General features: G+C 36.6%; 1 protein-coding gene across 3 annotated transcripts in view; it reads left to right on the top strand.

The window, feature by feature from the left end:
* The window catches only part of RPRD1A (regulation of nuclear pre-mRNA domain containing 1A), a 73,794-nt gene that overhangs the window by 11,898 nt on the left and 36,215 nt on the right, over window positions 1–25,681 (top strand). For all 3 annotated transcript variants that reach the window (XM_082640058.1, XM_082640060.1, XM_082640059.1), the window contains 3 exons: window positions 20,888–21,017; window positions 23,951–24,057; window positions 24,137–24,234. In XM_082640058.1, the coding sequence (XP_082496184.1) occupies window positions 20,888–21,017; window positions 23,951–24,057; window positions 24,137–24,234 (335 nt within the window). The remainder of the gene's footprint in view (window positions 1–20,887; window positions 21,018–23,950; window positions 24,058–24,136; window positions 24,235–25,681) is intronic.

Genomic DNA, 25,681 nt, shown 5'->3' with positions numbered 1-25,681 from the left:
AATCAACTAATACTTAATGTGGATTTAATCCAAGTTATTGTTTTAGAATTTTTAAAATGCAGTTGATATGCTATAACTAGCACATAGAAAACACTTAATGATTAAGAATAATTTCACTTTGTATATTTTATTTTTAAAATTTTTTTAAATTTACTTTTATTAATTTTTTTGGCTGCGTTGGGTGTTCATTGCTGTGTGCGGGCTTTCTCTAGTTGCAGCGAGTGGGGGCTACTCTTTGTTGCAGTGCACAGGCTTCTCGTTGCAGTGGCTTCTCTTTGAGGAGCACGGGCTCTAGGCGCGTGGGCTTCAGTAGTTGTAGCACGCGGGCTTCAGTAGTTGTGGCTCATAGGTTCTAGAGCACAGGCTCAGTAGTTGTGGTGCATGGGCTTGGTTGCTCCGCAGCATGTGGGATCTTCCCGGATCAGGGATTGAACCTGTGTCCCCTGCATTGGCAGGTGGATTCTTAACCACTGTGCCACCAGGGAAGTCCCACTTTATATATTTATAATTGGCACTTTAGGTGTAAGTTTTGCTTTCTTCCATTAATATGCTGATGATTCAATATTCTTTTTTTTTTAGCAGTCTCAATGTCACTGTATTTCTTGAGCACCTCAAACTCAGCATGTACGATGCAACACTTTGTCATCTTTCCCCACTCTTGTCCCACTTCCCTGTTACTCTTCCTGTATTTCCTATCTGAGTGAAAGGGATTACTGTCTACCAGTTGCCTAATTTCAGAACTTCAAGATTATCTTGACCCCTCTCTTTATACATGCCTCAACTGCAGCTTTTTTTTTTTTTTTTTTTTTTGCAGTACGTGGGCCTCTCACCGCTCTGGCTTCTCCCATTGCGGAGCACAGGCTCTGGACACGCAGGCTCAGCGGCCACGGCTCACGGGCCCAGCCGCCCTGCGGCATGTGGGATCCTCCCGGACCGGGACACGAACCCGCGTCCCCTGCACCGGCAGGCAGACTCCCAACCACTGCACCACCAGGGGAGCCCTGCAGCTTTTTTATTGCTATTTTAGCAGTATTCTGTTTGTCTCTGCTATCCCATCCCACTGCCCAGCTCCTCATCTTTTACTAGCACTCTTGCAGTAATCCTACTCCTAGGTATATATTCAGAAGAATTGAAAGTAGGTATTCAAACAAATACTATACAAGAATATTCATAGCAGTGTTATTCACAGTACTCAAAAGGTGGAAACAACCTGAACGTCCATTAGTGGATGAATAGATTTATGTAGTATATCCATGCAATGGAATATTATTCAGCCATAGAAAGGAATGAAATACTGATTCATGGTACAATGTGGATAAACCTCAAAAACATATGAAGTGAGGACTTACCTGGTGGTCCAATGGTTAAGAATCCTCCTGCCAGTGCAGGAGACATGGGTTCGATCCCTGCTCCAGGAAGATCCCATGTGCTGCGGGGCAACTAAGCCAGTGTGCCACAACTACTGAGCCCATGCTCTAGAGCCCATGAGCTGCAACTACTGAGCCCACGCGCCGCAACTACTGAAGCCTGCACACCTAGAGCCCGTGCTCCATAACAAGAGAAGCCACTGCAGTGAGGAGCCCGAGCACCACAACGAAGAGTAGCCCCTGCTTGCTGCAACTAGAGGAAGCCTGTGTGCAGCAACGAAGGCCCAACAGCAGCCAAAAAGAAAAAAAGAAAAAATGAAGAGAAAGAAGCCAGACACAAAAGGTCACATATCGTAGGATTTCATTTTATATGAAATATCTGTTGAATACCAATAGAATAGATGAATCCACAAAGAGAGAAAGTCATTGCCAGAGACTGGGGGGAGAAGAGTAATGGGAAATGAATGGCTGTTTAATGGGTATGAGGTTGTCTTTGGAGGTAACAGACGTGTTTTGGAAATAGATGTAGTTGATAGTTGCACAACCATATGGTAAATGCTCCTGGATTATACACTTTAATATGGTTAATTTAATGTAATGTGAACTTTTCTCTCAATTAAAAAAAAGATGATATAGAGAATTACTCAGCGGTCCAGTGGTTGAGACTCCGGGCTTTCATTGCCAAGGGCACAGGTTCGATCCCTCATTGGGGAACTAAAATCCCACAAGCCTCACAGTGTGGCCAAATAAATAAATAAATAAATAAATAAAAATATAAAAATAAAAATAAAAAAAGGTGATATAAACACATTGCACTTTTATGTGTCTTTATATTGTTGTTGTCACAAACTACATTTTTTGTTTTTTGTTTTTTTTGGCTGCGTGGTGCACCATGTGCGGTATGCAGCATGCGGGGTCTTAGTTCCCTGATCAGAGATTGAACCTGGGCCCCCTGCATTGGAAACGCAGAGTCTTAACCACTGGACCACCAGGGAAATCCCACAAACTACATCTTATATATGTTGTGTGCCCATCATCAGACTTATTTTATACATTTCTATTTTAATTCACATAGGAAACAAAAAGAGAAGTTACCAACCAAAATATAAAGTCATACTGGCTTTTATATTTACTTATGTAGATACTTTACTGATGTTCATTATTTCTTTATATGACTTCTAGTTACGATCTAGTGTCCTTTCATGTCAGTCTGAAGAACTCTCTTTAGCATTTCTTGTAGGAGACATCTACTACCAATAAAGTCCTTCAGGTTTTGTTTACCTTGAAATGTCTTAATTTCTTCTTCAGTATTGAAGGGTAGTTTTGCCAGATTTAAAATTCTTGATCGACATTCCCCACCTCACCCCCACCCCCAGGGGTTTAAATATGGCATCTCATAGCCTTCTGGCCTCCACAGTTTGATGAGAAATGGTTAATTTTATTGAGGCTCCCTTGTGTTTACATGACAATGAGTCGCTAATTGCTGCTTTCAAAAATTCTTTGTCTTTGTCTTTGGACAGTTTGATTATAATGTTTCTCAGTGTGGGTCTCTGAGTTATTCCTACCTGGAGTTCATTGAGCTTCTTAGATTCGTAGATTCATGCCTTTTTTAAAATTTGGGGAGTTTTTGGCCATTATTTCTCCAAATATTCTTTATGCACCCTCTTCCGTTTCTCAGACTCCTATAATACGTGTTTGTTAGCTTGTTGGTGTCCCACAGGTCCATTTCACTCTGTTCTCTTGCCTTTATTCTTTTTCTTTCTGCTCCCCAGACTCTATTTCAATGGTCTTATCTTCACATTTGTCAGTTCTCTTTATTCTTGACATTTTATCTGGTGTCACCTCCATGTACTTTTTATTGCTATTATTATAGCATTTAACATATAGTATTTTAGTGGTTCTGTGTTGAGTTTCTAATTACTGGAGGACTGAGCCTATTCCTTTGTTTCTTCAACGTAGCATACAGTAGATACACAGTAAGTGTGTGTTGAGTGAGTTACTGAATGAATGTTGCAAAGTATATAGAATCTGAGACTTTTAGAGCTAGAAGGAGTATTACAGAATGTTTTCCTGTTTTTTTTAAGCGTAGTGCCTGAATTTGGAACTTCTGACATCTTAAGGCAAATATTGAACTACGTTTATAAACATTTACCTGATTGAGGGAAAGACTTGAAAAATTTCCAGCTTTTTCACTCTATCATATTCTTCTGCTCTTGCCATATTTATCCATCTTTAGAGAAGTGGTTCGTAAAGTGTGGTAACTGGATCCCCCTTGGTGGATCACCAAGACCCTTTTAAGAGGCATATGGGACAAGGTAACAAATGTTTTCATAGTACTACTAAGATGTTCTCTCTCCCCTGGCCCTTTTCACTGTGTTGGCATGTTCTGTGGTGGTGTAAAAGCAAAGGTGGGTGAAAACTGGTAGTGTCTAATGAGTAGTCAAGGCAGAGACACCAGACTGTACCAGTAATCATTGTATTTTTCACACCACACGTTCACAGCTTAAAAAATATATCACTTACCTGACAGTGCTCATCACCGTAGCTCAGATGACTAATTTTGTTAAATCTTGACCCTTGAGTGCATGTGTCTCTGTGTGTGTGTGTGCACGTGCACTTCTTTCATTGTGTAAAATATACATAACATAAAATTTAACGTTTTAACCTTTTTTTTCTTTCTCTTTATTGTGGTAAAATATACATAATATAAATTTACTATTTTAACCATTTTTTAAGTGTACAGTTCAGTGCAGTTAAGTCCGTTCACATTGTTTTGCAACCGTCATCACCATCCACCTCCAGAACTTTTTTCATTTTCCCAAACTGAAACTCCATTCCCATTAAACAATAACTCCCTTTTCTCTCCCAGCACCTGGCAACCACCCACCTACTTCCTGTCAGTTTGAATTCAGCTACTCTAGTTGCCTCATTTAAGTGAAATCATACAGTTTATTCTTTTGTGACTGGCTTATTTAACTTAGCATAATATATTCAAGGTTCATCCAGGCTGTAGCATGTGTCAGAACTTCTTTCCTTTTAAAAGGCTGAATAATACTCTTGTATGTATATACCACATTTTATTTATTTGTCTGTTGATGACATTAGGGTTGCTTCCACTTTTTGGCTATTGTGAATAATGCTGGTATGAACATGGTTGTACAAATATCTGTTTGAGTCCCTTCTTCTTTTGAGCATGTACCGAGAAGTGGAGTTGGTAAACCATATGGTAATTCGATGTTAATTTTTTTTAATAAATTTATTTTACTCATTTATTTTTGGCTGCATTGGGTCTTTCGTTGCTGCGCGCGGGCTTTCTCTAGTTGCAGCGAGCGGGGGCTACTCTTTGTTGTGGTGCTCGGGCTCCTCATTGCAGTGGCTTCTCTTGTTGCAGAGCACGGGCTCTAGGTGCGTGGGCTTCAGTAGTTGCTACACATGGGCTCAGTAGTTGTGGCTCACAGGCTCTAGAACGCAGGCAGGCTCAGTAGTTGTGGCGCATGGGCTTAGTTGCTCTGCGGCATGTGGGATCTTCCTGGACCAGGGCTCGAACCCATGTACCCTGCATAGGCGGGCAGATTCTTAACCACTGTGCCACCAGGAAAGCTCTCTGTATTTAATTTTTTGAGGAACAACTGTACTGTTTTCCATACTAGCTGTGCCATTGTACATCCTACTTGCAGTGCACCAGGATTCCAATTTCTGCACGTTTTCATCAGTGCCTGTTATTTTCTGTTTTTTTCTTTTTTGTTTTGAAAAAAGACATTCTAATCGTAATGGAGTGGTATCTGTGGTTTTAATTTGCGGTTCCATAATGACTAGTGATGACTATATATGCAAGAGTTTTTTGCTAGGCTCGCTCTTCTATTTTATTGGTCTATATGTCTGTCCTTATGCCTACACTACACTATACTGATTACGATAGTTTTCTAGTAAGTATTGAGATCAGTAAGTATGAGTCTTTCAATTTTAATTTTCTTTTTAAATATTGTTTTGGCTATTTGGGATCATTTGGGAATCTATATGAATTTTAAGATGGGTTTTTCGATTTCTACCAAAATGCCATTGGGAGTTTGATAGGGATTGCATTTAATTTGTAGGTTGCTTTGAGCAGTGTTATCTTAGCAATATTAAGTCTTCCAATCCGTGAAAATGGGATGAATTTCAATTTATTTGTATCTTCTTTTATTTCTTATTATAGTTTTCAGTGTACAAATCTTACACCTCTTTGGTTAAACTTATTCCTAAATATTTTATTCTTTTTGATATAATGGTAAGTAGAATTCTTAGTTTCTTTTTTGGATCATTCATTGTTAATCTATAGAAATGCAATTCATTTTTGAATGTTTTGTATTCTGCAACTTTGCTGAATTCATTTATTAGCTCTAACAGTTTTTTTGGACTCATTAGGGTTTTATACAAGTAACATCTGTGAACAGAGATAAGTTTACCTCTTCCTTTCTAATTTGGATGTCTTATTTCTTTTTCTTACCTAATTTCTATGGCTGGAAGTGCCAATACTGTGTTGAATTAAAGTGGTAAAAGTGAACATCCTTCTCGTTTTCCTGATCTTAGGGGAAAAGCTGTCAGTCTTTGACTATTGAGTATCGCATTAGAGGTGATTACATATCTTTTTAATAATCTGTGTGACAAAATGAGAAGTCTACATAAAGTACCGTATGCTGAACATTCTGGAGGAAATACGCTTGTGTGATTGAGTTGTGAGCTAAACCAGATGCTTTTTTCACAGAGCACCATTTTATTTGAAAAAATGACAAGAGAAACTGTGATTATTCAGACACGGATATTTGGCAGATGTTTTCTCAAAAAATGAATATAATGAACCTGTTTCATCAAGGAAGACAACTGACAGTATTTGTTGCCCATTATAAAATTCAAGTTTTCCAGCAAAAATTGGAATTTTGAAAAACTCAAATGTGCCTTCATGAGCCTGACAACTTCCCAATGCTTTTAAACACTTTTCCAGTGAAATCAATAGTGATACTTACAAATGTGATTTTTTTATATTGTCTAATAAAATGTTTCAGCAGTTGGAATGTTTGTGTAACTCAGCAAACCAGTATTTTTCAAAAGACTTATGCATGATGTTACAAAATTATACAGGAGTCAAAGATCCATTCAAAGAGCATGGTAGCTTAAAGTATTTTAATGTAAGAGGGTTTTAGCAGTTCATTGATATGTTTTCAGATTCCATATTACAATTTAGAATCTTTTTAAAAACTACAACTTGTTGGATTTTGGTGTAGTTTCAAAGAATATCCACAATTATCTGTAAAGACTGTTAAAACACTTTTCTCTTACCAAGTTTATATTTGGGTGTGGTCTGCTTTTTTTTTTACATTACTTTTACTAAAACAATATATTGTGGTATGTTTAATAGGGAAGCAGATATGAGAATCCAGCTGTATTCTGCTGAACTGGAGATTTGCAAAAACGTAAAACAGTATGACTCCTCTCACTTAAAATTCTTTTGGTGGAAATATATTTTTTAAACAAATGTTATTTATGTTAACATATAATTTTAAAAATTGCTTTTAAATGAACTAGCGCATGTCTTAAGAATGCCTCTGTTTTAATTTTTAATAAGGTAAGTATTGGTGGATAAACAGAAGTTTTTTGGGGTTCTCAAGAATTTGTAAGAGTATGAAGGGGTCCTGAAACCAGAAAGTTTGAGAGCTGTTCTCAGATTAACAGAGACCATGGGTGCTTTGCATTAATTTTCTTTTAGTTCATCTCTATCTTGCTTAGGTTAATGTAGTAATTGTTTTCGTTTTTAAAGCTTTAGCTTTCATATTCTTTTGGAGTTAAGTCACTGAAATTGATATTAATGTTTATAAATAAATATGTAGAGTGAACACTGGATTTTGTTTCAACCACCCTCTTCTGGGAGTGCTTTTGTAGTGATTTTTTAGCTTCAAAACTAGAGGACTTAACATGAGATTTTTGAAAATACTGTTTATTTTTCTATAAATACAGATTCACATTCAGTTGTAAGAAATAATACAGAGAGGTCCTGTTTACCCATTTCCAGCTTCCCCCAATTATGGCATCATGGAAAACTAGTTTAAAATAAAATCTCTATAATTATAGATATTGCAAAACATCATAACTGTGATATTGACATTGATATAGTCAAAATATGGAACATTTCCATCACCACGAGGAACCCTCACGTTGCCTTTTAATAGCCACATCCACCTCAATCCCGGCACACCCCTACTTAACCCTAGTTTATTGAATTTTTCTTTTATGCATTATGCTTTTAGTGTCAAGTTTAAGAACTCTGCTTAGCCCTGGATTCCAAAGATTTTTTTCCCTGTGTTTTGTTCTAAAATACTTATAGTTTTGCATTTAAGTCCATGATCCATTTTGAGTTAATTTTTATATAAGGTGTGAAATTTAGGTCAAGGTTCAAATGCTCCAGCACCATTTGTTGAAAAGGCAGGCTGTCTTTCCTTTATTGAATTACTTTGCTCCTTTGTCAAAATTGACTTGAGCGTATTTGTGTGAGTCTGTTTCTGGGTTCTCTGTCCTATTCCCTTGATCCATGTGTGTCTCCCTCCACCAATGCCACAGGTAATCTTGATAGCTATATGATAAGTCTTGAAATTGGGTAGATTGATTCCTTCCACTGTATTCCTTTGCAGAATTGTTTTAGCCACTCTGATTCTTTTGCCTGTGTCTATAGACTTTAGAATAATCTGGTCTATATCAATAAAAATTATTTTGCTGGGATTTTGATAAGAGTTGCATTAATCCTGCATATCAGTTTAGGGAAAATTGACCTCTTTATTATGTAACATCTTCTAATCCATGAACATGGTATATTTCTCCATTTATTTAGATCTTCTTTGACTTTTTTTATCAGTATTATGTAGCTTTCAGCATACAAGTCCTGTACGTGTTTTGTTTTATTTACACTTAAGTATTTCAATTATTTTGAGCAATTTAAAGGGATATTATATTTTTAATTTTGTTTTCCTCATATTTATTCCTAATATATTGAAATACAACTGATATAATAGCCAAGACATGGAAACAACCTGAGTGTCTATCGAGAGATGAATGGATAAAGAAGTTGTGAGGTATATACACACACACACACACACACACACACAGCAGAATATCATTCAGCCTTAAAGAAGTGAGGAAATGCTGCCATTTTTAACAATGTGGATGGACCTTGAGGATGTAATGCTATGTGAAATAAATCAGAGAAGGAAATACTGTACAATCTCACTTATATGTTGAATCTTAAAAAAAAAAAAAAAAAAAAAAAGCCACAAACCCAAACTCAGAAAAAGAAATCAGATTTGTGGTTGCCAGAGGTTGAGGTGTAGGAGGTGGAATTGGAAGAAGGTAGTCAAAAGGTACAAACTAACAGTTCTGAGATAAATAAGTAGTAGGGATGTAATGTACAACAGGATGACTATAATTAACACTGTTGTATGATATATATGACAGTGTTAAGAAAATAAAGCCTAAGAGGTCTCATCACAAGAAGAAAATTTTTTTATCTTTTTGTTTTTGAGTCTATATGGGATGATAGTTAACTTACTGTGGTAATCAGTTCACAGTGTATGTAAACCAAACTGTTATGCTGTACACCTTAAACTGATACAGTGCTGTATGTCAATTATATCTCAAAAAACTGGGGTGGGGGAAGCAGCTTTTTTAAAATTTTTATGTGTCAATTTCTTTTTTTTTTTTACTTTTATTATTTCCTCATGCTTCCTTGTGTTTATTTTGTTCTTATTCTAGGTTTTTGAGGTGGGAGCTTAGATTATTGATTTTAGACTTGTTCATCTTTTCTAGTGTGTTCATTTAGTGCTGCAAGTTTCTCTCAGCACTGCTTCAGCTTTACCCCACAAATTTTGTATTTTCAACATATTTGCATATGCTAGTTGAAGCATTTTTATGATGGCTACCTTAAAATCTTTGTCAATAATTCTCAAATCTCTGTCATCTTAGTGTTGGCATCTATTGACTGACTTTTTTGGTTCAGTTTGAGAGCCTCCTGGTACTTGGTATGATGGAAATTTTGCTTTATCCATAGATTTTTTTGTATTATGTTATGAGACTCTGGACCTTACTTAATCCTGTTTAAGCTGGGTTTCTCTGACACTACCCCATCAGGGGAAGGAGGTGTTCTTTGTTACTGTTGGGTGTGAGTGGGAGTTCTGGCTCCCCACGAGACTTCCATTGATACCACAGAGTTGCTGGGCCACGGTGGAGGTGCTGACTTTCCACTAGGCGTTCTGTGACACCATCCCAGTGAGGAGTGCCTCCTTACTGCTGAGTGGGGTGGAAGTCCAGGCTCCCTCCTTTGCCTTCTCTGACACTACTCTGGAGAGGTGTTGGGGTTCCACATTACAGCCTTTGCTGGCATGGATGTGAGTGGGGTCACAGATTTTTCTTTTTTCTCTTTTCCTTTCTGTGGTGTGTTTGGTTGGAGTAGATAGGGTATTTTCTAAAAGTTTTCTGTCTTGCTAGGCTGCCCTTTTCCTGCTCCTTTGACAAGAGTGAGAAGGCTTTTGTTGGAACTTTTTATATCTGCACCTGTTAGGATTTCTGGGTTGCTGGCCTCTTCAACTTTGAATCTGAGATATATGAGGCAAAATGAAAACTCTGGGAACTCACCTCGTGTTGAACTCCCAAGGTCCCTAGCCAGTCTGCTGCCTTTTCTTTTCCTATGTTTGGTTTATTTATAATGTCTAGGATTTGTAGTTGTGCTTTGCAGGAGGAATAGGGAAAAGTATGTCAGCTCTATCTTCTCAGAAGCAGAAGTCCTCTACAAATTGGGCTTTATATTGGAATTGGTACACATCATTTGGAACTCTGAGACTAGTGTTTTCTACCACTATTTTCTTGTCTTTGATATTATAGGATATTTTCAGGTTTACCTGTTGTGTTAGTATTTTAACAAGCTTATTTTAATGTAAGTGTACGCTAAACACTAAATTTTACTTTTTATCGGTTTAAAACATACATTTGTTGTGTTTTAAAGTACAGTAGTATGTAAAACTGCTAAGTAAAAATTGATTGCAGAGAGGTCAGATATTCCCAGATTAATCTGTAAATTCAGGTCAGTCTGTAAGAAATTTAAAACTAATTCTATAGATCATTGGGAAAAGTGAATGTGGAGGAAGAGCCAAGGCAATCTTTGTCTTGTGAATTTTGACAGTTTTGAAGGGAAAACAATAATGGAAGTTGTGTGCCCTTTTAGGTATCCACGCAGACTGTAAAGACATTGAAATTAGAAGAGTATGATGTTGGTAGAGGAAGAGAAATATATATATGAAAGGAACAGAGTAGAGATTTGTGAGAAGACCTATTTTATGTGGGCATTTGGTAAATTAGACACTTGAAACTCATGTGATGAGAGATGGAATATTAATAAATGATTCTTAGATTCCTAACTAATATCATATGGAATTAATCCAGTTGAATTAAAGACATAACATTGAAAAGAATCAACTATGGAGTCATGTAAGAAAAATACATATTTATAATCATTTCTAATTTTGGATCATGAAAGGACTTTCTAAATACAATATAGGCCATGAGTCATATAGGAAATAGATTTGGCTACATAAAGTTATAAAATCCCTGAATGCAGAAAATATCAAATTTTAATTTAAGCAACAGATTGGGAGAAAATATTTGCACTACCTAAAACAGGAAAAAACTAATATGCATAACATATAAAATGCTCCTGTGAGTTGATAAAATGGGGAAAATGATGTGAGTGGGGAACTTGAATTGAATTCCTTCAATTTACAAAAGAAGGAATATAAATAACTGAGAAATCAGCTTTAGTAATATATAGGGAATTGCAAATAAAAACAGGATCATTTTACTCCCGAGAGGTTGGCAAAGATCTTAAATATTAATAGTATTATGTTGATGTTGGGAAATGAGCATTTTCATGTGGTAGGAGTTCAAACAGTTGGCCTTTTTGATGGGCAACTTGACAATATCTGACAAAATTTAAACTGCATACCTTTTAACCTATCACCTCTGCCTGTCAGAATCCCATAGAAATACTTGCTCAGGTTTACAAACATAAAAGGTATTAAAGATTTGAAACAATTTATATATATATATATATATATATATATATATATATATATATATATATATATCATGTGACTAAGTACTTATTAAAAAGAATGAGGCTCTTAAAGAGAGTTTGTAACAGGTCTGTTTATGAACACAAAAATACTTTGGATATATGAAGTGTGAAGAAAACTGTGTATAAAACATTATGTGTAACATGATCTTACTGAAGAAAAAATTCTGTGTATGTGTGTATCTGTGAATAAGTATATAGTATTTGCAAAGGCACATTAAATGGTCTGAAAAGGATACACATACTAAATAACTCATTCATGGTGAGGGTGTGGAGATGAAAGGAGATTTCACTTTTTATGCTCAATTTTTATTTAATTTTTAAATTAACTGTTCATGATAGACTTAAAATTATATACAAAAATAAGTAAAGACAATAAGATTTTGAACTTCCATGAACCCATCACCCAGCTGCATTGTTATTAACGTTACACCTTTCTGGTTTCATCTACCTAAATCTTTCCTACCCTGATACCTACTGTTTTTCCTGTTTTGTTTTGTTTTTTTAAAGCAAAACCCAGACTTCAAACCATTTAAAACAGATATGTCAGTATATATTTATAATAGGTAAATTAAGCCTTATATTAAAAATTTTTTTTTTTTTTTAATTGCGGTATGCAGGCCTCTCACTGTTGTGGCCTCTCCCGTTGCAGAGCACAGGCTCCAGACGTGCAGACTCAGCGGCCATGGCTCACGGGGCAAGCTGCTCCGCAGCCTGTGGGATATTCCCCGACCGGGGCACGAAACCGTGTCCCCTGCATCGATCTCAGGCGGACTGTCAACCACTGCGCCACGAGGAAAGCCTTTAACTTTGATTTTTGATTTTTTTTTTTAACCTAGTCCATGTTCAGTATTCTAGATTCCTTGAAAAATGTCTCTTTATAGTTAATGTTCAAAGTAGAATCCAAAAAGGTCCACTCATGACATTTGTTTAACAGTTCTCTTTAATTTGTGTCCCCTCTCCCCCCACATTTTTTTCATGTAGTTTACTTGTTGAGGAGACTGTGTCACATGGACTATAGAATTTCCCTCCTTAGGCATTTGGGTAATTCCATCCTTATGGTGTCATTTCCAAAGAATACTGCATTGCCTGTGTTATGCACTTCCTGCTGCATCACATTAAGAGATACCTAATGTCAAGTTGTTCTATATTTAGGGATGAGATTGATCAGTGGATTCAGTTGTTATCATTATGAATCCATTATGAAGTTCCTCAGCACCTTTCACCCAGTGATTTTAGCAGCTTCTGATGGTGGTTGGTTAGACTCCTTATTTTAATTTACCAGGAGTTGCAAAATTATGAATTTCTAGTTCTTTTATTCTTTCTGTGTTTATTATGCAGAATTCTTTTCTAACAGTGGTTCTCAAAAAGTGTAGGCCTCTGCAGCATCAGTATCACCTGGGAATTTGTTGGAAATGCAAAATCTTGGGTCCTGTCCCAGACCTACATCAGAAACTATTGGTAGGAACCAGTTATCTGCGTATTAACAAGCCCTCTAAGTGGTTCTGAGGCATGCTGCAGTTTGAGCATTTGTTGCATAAGAACTTTCTTCATCAGCCATTGTTGACTCTGAAATACAGTTCATCCAGGAAAAGGAGGATAAATGGCTTATTTTTTCCCCCTTGTCAGCTGAATTAGTTCTTCAGCAACCTTTTTTTTTTAAAGTATTTTTTATGAACTTATGGATTTTTAGCTGTTTGTGTTTCAGACCATTGTAGTCGTTCTTTTTGATACTCTTTTGCCAGTGGCAGCATCTTGGGGCATTGCTTGTGTCCTTTGGATACAACCTTGGTTGTTTTTAAAATAACTTTCTTACTTTCTATCATGACGAGACGTTACAGGCTCATCTTATGTAGTTCCTGCTTTTATTAATAAAATGTTATTTAGAGACTGTAGTATGTGTTGATTGATTTCAGTGCATTTCTTTGAGTGCATTTAATTACTTTAATACTTCTTTCATTGGTAAATGGGGATAATAACTTATTCTGTAGGGTTGTTTTTTTTGTTTTTGTTTTTGTTTTTTTTGCGGTACGCGGGCCTCTCCCTGTTGTGGCCTCTCCCGTTGCGGAGCACAGGCTCCGGACGCGCAGGCTCAGCGGCCATGGCTCACGGGCCCAGCCGCTCCGTGGCACGTGGGATCCTCCCAGACCGGGGCACGAACCCCCGTCCCCTGCATCGGCAGGCAGACTCTCAACCACTGCGCCACCAGGGAAGCCCTGTAGGGTTGTTCTGAAGACTAAATGAGATACGTAATAAACTTTTAGAACAGTGCCTAGGTCATAAGAAACTAGTCAGTATTATTTTAAAGATATTCTTAATAGGCCAAAAAGTTTTAGTTTCAGTTCCACTCTATAAGCATAATATGAATATACATTGTGATGTGTATTCTTTAGAACTCTGTTCCAGTTCACAGTGTCTCTCATAGTGGTGTAATGGTCCAGGATGAAGTTTGTGCTTTTCAAGATTTTAAGAATTCGGGCTTCCCTGGTGGCACAGTGGTTGAGAGTCCGCCTGCCGATGCAGGGGACACGGGTTCGTGCCCCGGTCTGGGAAGATCCCACATGCCACGGAGCGGCTGGGCCCGAGAGCCACGGCAGCTGAGCCTGTGCGTCCGGAGCCTGTGCTCCACAACGGGAGAGGCCACAACAGTGAGAGGCCCGCATACTGCAAAAAAAAAAAAAAAAAAGATTTTAAGAATTCATTTGTTGTGTATACCAAAATGAAGGTTTTTAAAATTTGAGGAAGCAGAATTGCCTTGGGCCTTTTAGAATGGGAAAGGTGTCCATTTGTCTGGGCCTAGGTGGAGTTTTTTTTTAAACCAGACATTGAGACAGGAGAGATCATGGGTAAATGCCCTTGCAGGACAAAGTCAGTTGGTGGAGCACCAAGTCAGTACTACTCAGAAGCTCTTTTCAGCATGGAGGCTCAAGTTAATCATTTAATATATAGCTCATATGTTTCCATGTTATGACTTCTTTGTTGGTAACTCTTGATCCCCCTCAAATTCTTTCTTGATCTTCCCCCAGAGTAAAGCTATCTACTATGTGTGTGTTTGTTTGGATGTGTGTAATTCAATACTATTAGATATCTTTCTATATTTGTATATAAATCTATCTCATTTTTTAACAGCTATAGAGGATTGGATTGTATGAATGTACCATGATTTAATTAGTTCTCTCTTTTGTGTTTTATCATTAATATCCTTAGTGATTTCTTTGTGCATTTATGAGAAGATACCCATAGGATAGATTTCTAGAAGTGAAATTTGCAGGGTCAAGGGATTTGTGCATTTACATTTTTCATAGATATTGCCAAATTATTTTTCTAAGAAGTTGCACTAATTTATATTTTAATTACAATGTCTGAAGGTATCTAAAGGTGATAATCTTACCCATATTCTTGCCAACTTTAGTTAGTGTCAGACGTTCATCTTGATCAATATAACAGGTAGAAAATAATAGTTGGTTTTAATTGCTTAACATTTGTACTTTCTGACCTTCCCCTTCACACTACTTGCGTATTTTTCAATGGGGTTATGATTTGTGAGAACTCTAGAATGGAGGAGGGGAAAGGAAAATATTTGAACTCAATACACTGAAAATAAAAAAGAGTGCTAGATCTGTAAGAAAGTTTGTCTTCCGTAATCAGAATTTGAAGTTGAGGTTTCTGAAAGTAGTGTAATTTTACATGTGTTCTCCTTTCAGCTGCTGGGTGAGGTTAAGACCAGAAGCTAAGTTAGTAGAACAGATAATTAAAGACATAGGTTTAGGCCAAAATTTATTGATTTAGTAAATGTTGAGCAAATTATGAATCGGCTGCTGGCCTTGATTCCATAGATTGGTAGATGAGACTGACAATTGTTGCTTTAGATGGAATTTAGTTGGGAAGCACCAGATTAAATAAAAACAATTATAGTTGGAGTAAATGCTCCATAGGAAAAATATGAGGTGGTATGAGAGCATATCAGGGCTGCCTAACTTATGTGTAGTGGGTGGTCAGGAAAAAATTAGAGGAAAAACCATTTAACTGCGGTCTAAAGCATGGGTAGGAGTTGGGGAAATTGGAGGAGTAATAGTGTTGGGCATGAAGAGAGAGTAGTGTAGAGGTGGAGACAGACCTTTTTGGGCCTTTGGTTCATGTTAAGGATTTAAAATGTTATCTGGAGAACAGTAGAAAATCTTTGAAGGATTTTAAGCAAGGAATGGGCTACCAAAAGTGTGAGGCATCCTGGCAGTGATACAGGAGTATGCCAGCTCTATCCATTTTTCACCCACCTCAGCCATTAAGAAGCAGCCATCTGTGTCTGACTGAACTGTTTGTCCTGTCTGGGATCGATAGGATCCATTCAAGAACCATCTGTTGATTATGCATTTTCTGTGGCAAAGAATATTACTAAGTTAAAGCAGTTTCTGCCTTACAGCCACCTATCCATCCATATGAACATGTTTTCTAGTCTGTGATTCAGTTTATCAGCGAAATAAATAAATAAGGCTGTCCAACAGTTGTTAATAAATCCTTAATAGATTTTTGTTTCAAGATAATGGCTTTTCTTCTGATGTCCTACAAGAACTGCAGTAATGCTCATTGGTGTGTGTGTATACGTGCATGTGTGTATATATATATATATATATATTTGTTTATTAAATTTTTTTGCTGCTTCCCTACATAGAATGCTTCCCTTGGAAAGGTTCCTGTATTTACAGATAAAACAAAATTTTTTTAGCTATTTGTTATATTTATGAGCATTATCATCTACTGTGGTTGTAAATTTCAATCTACATAAAAACACTGATTAAATTAGATTATGATATTCTGTATCATATCAAAACAAGTAGGCATATGGTCTGAACAGGGTAAGAAAATAAGTAATGATCCTATCACTTTCTGATTATGAAGAAGTAAAACTAGATTATGACCTCAGTATGAATTAGTGAGACTAGATGGCATTTCTGTAATCCTTTGAATAAGTTTGTTTCCTATTGTTTACTAGTCTGGATTCTTCTTTCTGAAGCTTTGTAATTGATCCTTATTTGAATTGTTTGTGAATTATTGCGTATCCATTTCTTACTTGTGTGATGAACTAAACTTGTATTGCCCTTTTTGGGGAGTATGCTCAACTTTTTAGGTAATACTATGTTCTCTTATATTAGCCAGCCGGATTTTATTATTATTATTTGTTCTGATGTACCTATTCATATACAAGGCCCCTGGAAAAGGGCTATACTTAGTACCTACAGGAGCTTAAGATTTAGTTCAGTGAGGTGAGATATAAGAAAATGGTTTCTCACAATACGTTGACTAGTCCTTACTTGGCTTATATTGGTACAAACATAGCGGTATACACACAGACTAATGGGGGTATAGTATTGAATTTATGGTTGCTTTCTCAGGTGGTGTCATATATTAGTGAAGAGAAAGAATTAAAAAAAGAGAACTAACATACTTAGTCATGTCACCTATCATGTGCCAGTTTGTATGGTGCTTGCAAACTCCTGATTGAACAGGAAAGGTTATTTTTGGTCTGTGCCCAGCATGGTCCCTGGCACATAGCAAAACATTAAATAAACGCTAGTTAAATTGAATGGAAGATTGAGAAAATAGGTGTCTTTATAAGGAAACTGTGAACTGTAAAAACGTAGAAGTTGATTACATCAGACCCATTATTTAGCCTTATATTCTGTTGCCAATAGAGTTATTTCTTTAGGAAATTATGAAATGGCTTGTTTGCCCTTTCTGTTAACTTCGCATGTCTTAGTAACAATTTATGGCTCTGTTATATATAATTTATAAAAATTTATTTGAAAATCATTTTTGTGATTTTCTTCTGGAATTGCTTGTTGTGATTTGTTGCATTAGTTTATTATTCTACATAAAGTTTTAAATGGAAGTAAACTCTTTTCCCTGAAAATTTGGAGAGGGGTATAATTTATGGCAGTTTCTAGTTTTTCTCATATTTTAGCCTGGGTTCCACAAGGAAAGAAATGAAAATGATGCTTTGGTATTTGGATTCCATACTAAAGCCGTGCTCCTGGTACAGAGTTCATTCTTTGGAATATACTGGGAAATGTATGTTGAAATCTTGAAAATTTTTACTTTAGTGTACATTGCAGAAATGATTCTGAATTATTTTCAAGAGATTAGTAGCTCACAAATTTTTAAAAACAGTGTAAAATGTATACTTTTAAATATTTGTGGTAAAATAAACATAACAAAAAATTGACTGCTTTAATCATTTTTAAGTGTGAAGTTTAATGGTATTAAGTACATTTATCCTGTTATGCAACTATCATTAGCATCCATCTCCAGAACTCTTTTCCTCTTATAAAACTGGAACTCTATACCCATTAAACAGTAACTCTCCATATCTCCCTCACCCTAGCCCCTGGCAATCACCATTCTACTTTTTCTTTGAATTTGACTATTCTAGGCACCTGATATAAATGGAATCATACAGTATATGTCTTTCTGTGACTGGCTTGTTTCGTTTAACTTGATGTCCTCTGGGTTCATTCATATTGTAGCATGTGTCAGAACGTCCTTTCTTTTTAAGGCTGAGTAGTATTCTATTTGTATGTATATACCACCTTTTGCTTATCCATTCATCTTTTGACAGACACTTGGATTGCTTCCAGTTTTTGGCTGTTGTGAATAATACTGCTAACATTCTAAAATATTTTGGTTGAGTTGCTACTAAATCTTCTCTAAAGGTAGTATCCTCTTTCATTTATGACAGTAGGCATAGTCCAGTTGTAAAGAGGGAATGCTTTGGAGTTGGACTTTTAGGATTCAAATCATGACTGATCCCTTCCTGTCTGTTTCACTGTGGGCAGATAACCATTTTGATGTCTAGTTTTATTCAACTGCCAAATGCAGATAATAATGGTACCTTACATTATATGGATTAAATTAGGTCTTTTATATATATATATATAGAGAGAGAGAGAGAGAGAGAGAGAGAGAGTGCTTAGAACAGATTTGAGTATTTAAACTCATTTTGATGCTAAGAAGGCAAATACTTGGATTAAATAATACTTCTAATACTTGGATTAAATAAGCCCTTTTCTTTGTGTGAGGTTTTTTGTGGGCAGAGGCAGGGGTAGGTACAAAAAAAAAAAAAAAAGATAGGGTTGAATACTGGGAAAGTTACCATTATTATCATTTTCATGGGAAAGGGTCCTAGTATCTTAACCAGTTATACTCTATGGCTTGACTAACCAGACAAGCCAGAAGAATCAGAAATTGATCTCTGTTATTGCCATCTCTCCCTTATCTTTATTCTATGCCAGCAACTTTCAAGAGCACGAAAATTGGTGGGCTGCAACTTTAGACAGGCAAACCAGGTTATGCAGTGGGCGGCACAGGTTTGTAAGGTCTGATCAGTTGTGACTCAGTATTTTACAGTTTCTTATGAGAAGGTTGGGATGCTAGTTTCCCCTAAAAGAAAAATGTGAACTCAGAAGTGGGTTAAGGGCCTCCCTGGTGGCGCAAGTGGTTGAGAGTCCGCCTGCCGATGCAGGGGATACGGGTTCGTGCCCCGGTCTGGGAGGATCCCATATGCCGCGGAGCGGCTGGGCCCGTGAGCCATGGCCGCTGGGCCTGCGCATCCGGAGCCTGTGCTCCGCAACGGGGGAGGCCACAACAGTGAGAGGCCCGCATACCGCAAAAAGAAAAAAAAAAAAAAAAAAAAGTGGGTTAAATTTTAAATTGAATACTCAAATCTTGAGGACCAAATGCACCTGGCCCAAATATTTGTCTTAAATCCAATAAACTGGCCCACATGAATAGTGCACTGGATTATCAGTCCTGATCATAAGTCCCCTACACCATCGTAATGTGGATGCCACAAAGTATATTGTTTCTGAATATAATTGTACAACTTCGAATGATTCAATTTTAATTCTAGTAAAATTGTATTATGAAAATAGTCAATATAAAAGACTGTGTTCAACTAATAGGTTTTCCTTTTATATATGAATCTTAAGTCATATTCAATACTACTATGCCACTTATTGTAACCAGTAAAAAATGGATTCTGGTCAGCAATTAGTGAAATCTTATCTGCTCTTTTAGGAGTATGACTATACCCACAGAATATAGTGAGTAGGGGCATATTTTTATCAAGATGAATCAGTTATTTAAGGCCATGTAATCCAAAGGGGGGAAAAAATCTAAACTTTGTCCATTTGGTTTCCCTAACATTTACTCTATTAGCTTGGCAAATATTTATTTCATAAACAAAAAATATGTAATTGATTGAAGTGATATCTCTTTCAACCTATTTTACATTTTGTATTTTGTTTGACAATAATATTGAGTTTTAAATCAACATGGGTATTAAAATGGTCATAAATTCAGTTAAGATTTAGGGTACCATTTTAATAACATGACCAATCACCACCTTAAGTGGCTGTATTTCATGTAGTGTTTAATAGTTTTAATAAAATTTAGTACAGGATAGTCAGATGTGAGGATTTCTGTGTATAAAACTATTAGTTTGGAAACAATTAAGACTAGCAATCAAGGATCGCTCAGCCAAGATGGATTCCAGTGAGAAGGATTCTGGGAGGTTGGCAGGACATATGGACTGGCATCTCCTCTCTCTTTTGACCTTTCCCAAATTCTTCTGGTTTGTGGTAACTTGTTAGTTCCACGTTCTGAACCAGGGCCTTCTGTTGTAAGATAACTCATGCAGGTGGCTACTATCTTGCCTGGACAGGGCGGGAGGTTTTGGCCAGTGTTTCCTTTAACAGTCTCTTCATCTCACACCGACTCTGCCAGACACAGGCTAGGAGGGGCCAGGGCCTCCCTCAAGCTGTGGCCTTGGCTTCCTCCCCGCCCGCCTGCCCTCCTGACAGCTGGTACATCCCTGGCCCTGTGGTGCTCGTGTGCACGACACGAGGTGGTAGTATTTTTATTTTTAAGGTTTGATTTTTTTTTTAAATATAGAATTAGGCTTTTTATCTTGTGTCATGTAACAGTATATTTCCTTACCACCGATTTCTTTTTAATTTTGGATTAAATAAATAATTTGGAGTAAATAAATAATTCTGTTTTGGGAAAAAAAAGACTAATCAAGGATAAGTGGTTTGGGTGACTTAGAACTGTAAGGAAACAGATATTTCATTGACTATCTCTGCCTCTTTAGTTCTCTTTTTTCCTCACATGAGTGATCTTCAGAAACCAGAGTAGTTATCTTTTAAAGAATAATGACTTGCTAAGTTTGGTAGTAGAATGAGAAGCTAGGGTTGAACATAATACACAAAGGTTAGTAAGTTTGTCGTAGTTCTCAAACTGCTTAATTCAGGTATTGAGAAAGTTTGTCTAAATTAAGTGAGGATATTTTAATTAGGTTAAATTTTTTTTTTTTTTTCAGCCAAACCAAACAGGAAGCTTACTTTTCTCTACCTAGCTAATGATGTCATTCAGAACAGCAAAAGGAAGGGGCCAGAGTTTACAAAAGATTTTGCACCAGTTATAGTGGAGGCTTTTAAGCATGTTTCAAGGTATGATAATTGTTTTGGGTACTAGGTAACCTGTTGTAAATGCCTAATGTGTCCTTTTGCTAAAACTTGCCTTAAGACATTAAAATAAAAAAGCAAAGTATATATTTCTTTGAAGTTTTCACTTGAAAAGACTTACCTGTAATGGCATTTGTAAATGTGTTAAATACTTGCTGTGAAGGAAACATTTTTTGAGCTGTTACTAAGGTGGGCATTTGGAGTACTTGAATTTCACCTTTTCCTTAAGTAACCAAAAGCAACTGCCATTTTGGAATGAAATTCATTAAGAATGAATGAATGTGTTGAATTGAAATTTTGTGTGCTAATAAAACTATCAATCTTCCAACTAGTATTTCTGGAAAAACTTAGTACCCCTTTCTCTCATATTGCTTATAATGATTTTAAGGTTTTCTAGTGTGTGGGTGTATGTCATAACATTTTTAAATGCTTTGGAAATACAGAATATTTAAAATAATCATAAGCCTGTTGAAAATTTTGCTACAGAAAAATTCTGAAGGTAGAAATCTGTACTTTTAAAATGCTTATTTCCAAACATATGCAAATATTTGGTAGATTACTGGGTAAACATTATTGGGGTAGGCGATTAAATCAATCTAAATTATAGAATTCAGTGGTGAATGATGATCTGTGTTGAATGATTTAAGGATGAAAATATACTTACCACATGCCCTGCAGGTTTAGTCACAGTAGATGCATTTTTTTAAAAAATTACAGAGTGTGGAAAAAAAATTACAGAGTGTGAAACACTGCAGTATATTGCTTTCTTAAATTAATATTATTTATCCTTCAATTTAGATACTCTTACCATCTTTTCAGGTGCTGGTGTTTCTTAGAGTTTAGTCCTGGGCCTTCTTCTGGTGTCATATTCTTTACTAGCCCTCTGGGTGATTTCATACATTACAAGTATTTAGTTATTATCCATACCCTAAAAGCTGGCAATCTTATGCTTCAGTCCAGATGTTTTTCCTTTTAGTCCTGTATATCCAATTGCCTACTGATTTCTAGTTGTATGCCTCCAAACATCTCAGACTCACTGTGTCTGTTACTGAACTCACTATGTCCTTCCTCCCTGTCAAACTTGCTTCCTCTCTGGGTTCTCTCTGTTGATGAATGGCAACTCCATCTATCCAGATGCCCATGTGAGAAACTAGGTGTTATCTTGAACTCTCTGCGATATAGTGATTTATAATATATCAACTGTCCTTTCTCCTTCACACCCCTTATCCCTTATAGTACATATAGTTCCCTCGGTTCTTTAGATTTCTTTCCATTCCAATTACCATAATGTCATTTCTGTATAATTACAGTAGCCTCCAGTATTGTTTAATCCATTTAGGAAGCTGTAGCCAGAGTTGCAGAGCTGATACAACACTCTCTTGCCTTTGAGTGGTTCTCGTTTGTCCTAGACATCAAGTCTCAGGTCCTGAGTAAGACTTCAGGTGTTCCTTCATGGCCCAGGCTACCTGTTCAGTCTCCTGTCTCACATTCCCCGTGGCCATTCCCCCACCACCACACTCTCTCACACACATTCTATACACTATACAGTTTAAGCTAACTGAATCTCTTTTAGTTCTTTCTGCCTTAGGCTTTTTAATATATGTTGCTTCTCCCTAGAATTCAATAAAATATTTACTGACCACCTACTATGTGCTAGTCAGCGAGGATACAGTAGTGAAAGAGACAAAGTTCTGTTCTAGTAGAGCTTACATTTCAGTGGATGACAAAGTAATAGACAAGTGAATATATATTAAAATGTCAAAAGATAAGTACTGTGAAGAAACGTAAAGCAGGGAAGGAGCTAGAGAGTGTGATGGTGCTCAGTTTTATGAGATAAAGATTGACTGCTTTGGGGAGGTAGCATTTGAACAGAGACTAAAGGGAGGGATGAAACGAGCCATTTGACTCTAGGAGGAAAGGATCCTAGGTAGAGAAAAAACTTGGCAGAAACAGTGAGATAGCCATGTGCTGGGCATGTTTGAGGATCAGCAAGGAGATTTGTATTTAGGAAATGTGGACTGAGAGGTAGCCAGGAAGCAGAATGTGTCCACTTTGTGGCCCAGGGTAAGAATTTCGCTTTTATTCTTGGTATGATTGGTGGTTCTTGGAGAACTGAGAGCAGTATGATACGATTTACTTTAGTAGAGAATAGAATGAAGAAGTAGAGCCTGGGAGACCCATGAGAAGACTGTTACCAAAATCCAGGCAAGATCAGCGAAGATCCTGCGTGCCGCAGCCAAAAATAAATTAAATAAATAAATAAATAATAAATCTTAAACAATCCAGGCGAGAGATGATAGTGGCTCATTCTACAGTGGTAGTGATGAAGGCGGTGGGAAGTGGTTGGAAGTAGTCTGTTTCCCACTTCCCTGTATATCCAGTCTTTAGAACTCAGATTAAATGCATCATTCCTCAAATACCCTTCCTCACATACCCTTCCTGATCTCTCTTGAAGTGGACCGTGTCTCTCTGTTAAGCCTGTTTTTAACACCCTGTTCTCTTTTGTGGCACTTATAAAAATACAGCTGCCATAAAGCTCCATTTGTATCTCCAGTGTTAGAGATAGCACCTTGATCAATAAATATTTGTTAAATAAGTTTAAAAATCACCCATTAGAAATCTTCCTTAGCTTTATGTTCATCCCCCATTAGGTTAGGGGTACCTTCTTGATAACCCCTAGTCACCAGTACTAACACTTTCATCATTTTTTGTTTAATAATATGTCTCTAAGCTCTTTAAGAGAAGCAGGGAATATGTCTATCTTGGTCACTTCACCTCTGAACTGCTGGTCACATAGTGGAACTCAGTAAACATTTGGGCAGCTTTTTTCAGGGAATGAGTGTCATTGTATTTAAAATCACCATTGTCTTTGCAATAGCACTATGCATTTTACTGTTAATATTTTTATCTTTCTTTAGTGAAACTGATGAAAGTTGTAAGAAGCACCTTGGAAGAGTGTTATCTATTTGGGAAGAAAGGTCTGTTTATGAAAATGATGTGTTAGAACAACTTAAGCAAGCTCTGTGTAAGTATATAATCTTTTATCATTATCTCTTCATTAAAATGTATTCTCTCATTAAAACTTAAATGTTCTTTCAATTCAGATGGCGATAAGAAGCCTAGGAAGCGAACATATGAACAGATAAAGGTGGATGAGAATGAAAACTGTTCCTCTCTAGGATCTCCAAGTGAACCACCACAGGTAGTGGTTTTTCTCTGTTAAGGGAGTTAATTGCTAGTACTTCATGTAGCCATCAAGCTTTACTAACTTCAATGTTTTACTTCTGTAAATTGACTTCTATTATAATTCTGGGTACAGGAAAGAAGCTATGTGAATAAGTCTTATTTTCTGATTAATACATTGCTTATGTTAATGTAGTGTGCTGTATATTGTATATTAGGCACTTACATTTTGCGTAGAAAGAGTATTTGATTGCTAGGTATGATTAGGTCTGATGAGATATCTACCATTTAAACAATTTCCTTTTAAATAAATAAAACATTATATGATAAGACTATTTTGTTTGATTTAAGTATGCTAAAAATTCTATGCCTAGAGATAAGCACCACTCTTTTAAGTATTTTTGCTTTTAAACATGTAAAAATGCATGTTAGAGTTAACGAGTATGTATTCATACAGTTCTGTGTAACTATATAAAACCATGTAGTTCCATGGTAATAAAATAAGATGAATCAGAATCATTACCTTAATACTCCATGTCCTCCAGGTTGATACAATATAGCATTTTCTAACCATCAGATGATTCCAAAAAGACATTTTTACCTTAATTATGTGGGCATTGAGTCTTAAAGCTTCCCGCTTCTATGTTTCAAACATATAGGAGGGACAGATAAAATTTTAAAGGAGAAAATGAAGACATAGCCATATTCTTAAAACAAGGTAAATATTGCCATGGGCTACAAATGGTACAGACACATAACTCAAAATGTGAGCCAGAGTATGGTTCCTGCTGAGCTTTTGTCTGGAAGCAGACATGGTTTGCAGAAATTAGTATCCTGTAGAGTAACAAGAACTTAAGGAGTTGGAGACCTGGACCAGAACTCACTGTGTGAAACCTGAAGGTGGATGGAGCTCTTTCTGCCATGAAAAGAGCTTGAAATAAAGATACAACCAATTACTGCCTGGAATTGTGGATTTATATCAGTGTTAGTACTCAGGAGGCAGAAAGAATTTGACTGAAGGTCTCAGCTAGTACCTGAGTCAAGCCCCTGTTGGGGCTTAATGACAGGAATGCTAAAGCCCATATGGTCACCATGGATAAGAGCTTGAAAATAAATGTAATAGGAACATAATGTTTGGAACAACCAAACACTAAGGCTTATTTTTCTCTCTGTTTGGTAATAATTCAAGACAAGGAATCACTTTTTGCTAAGAGCCCCGTAATGACTCCATGAACAGTATTTTACCCCAGTTCTAAATATAGGATCTTACCCTCTCCTATTCTACCTCATGAAAGAGTAACCTAAGTTGTACTTCCTAGGAGTTTCTGAGTAACCACCTGACTCTTCCCTAGTACTTGTTGTGTAAAATGCTATCATGTTTTGTTTTATAATGACCATTTTCAGATTACTTGTACTGCTTAATTCTCAGTGGTTCAGCTTTATAGTTACCATTTTATATATGTCAT

This window comes from Mesoplodon mirus (assembly GCF_964341445.2).
Source record: "Mesoplodon mirus genome assembly, chromosome: 13".
Lineage (NCBI taxonomy): Eukaryota > Metazoa > Chordata > Mammalia > Artiodactyla > Ziphiidae > Mesoplodon > Mesoplodon mirus.
Note: the sequence above shows the minus strand (reverse complement) of the source record. Positions and strands in the feature narration are given on the sequence as shown.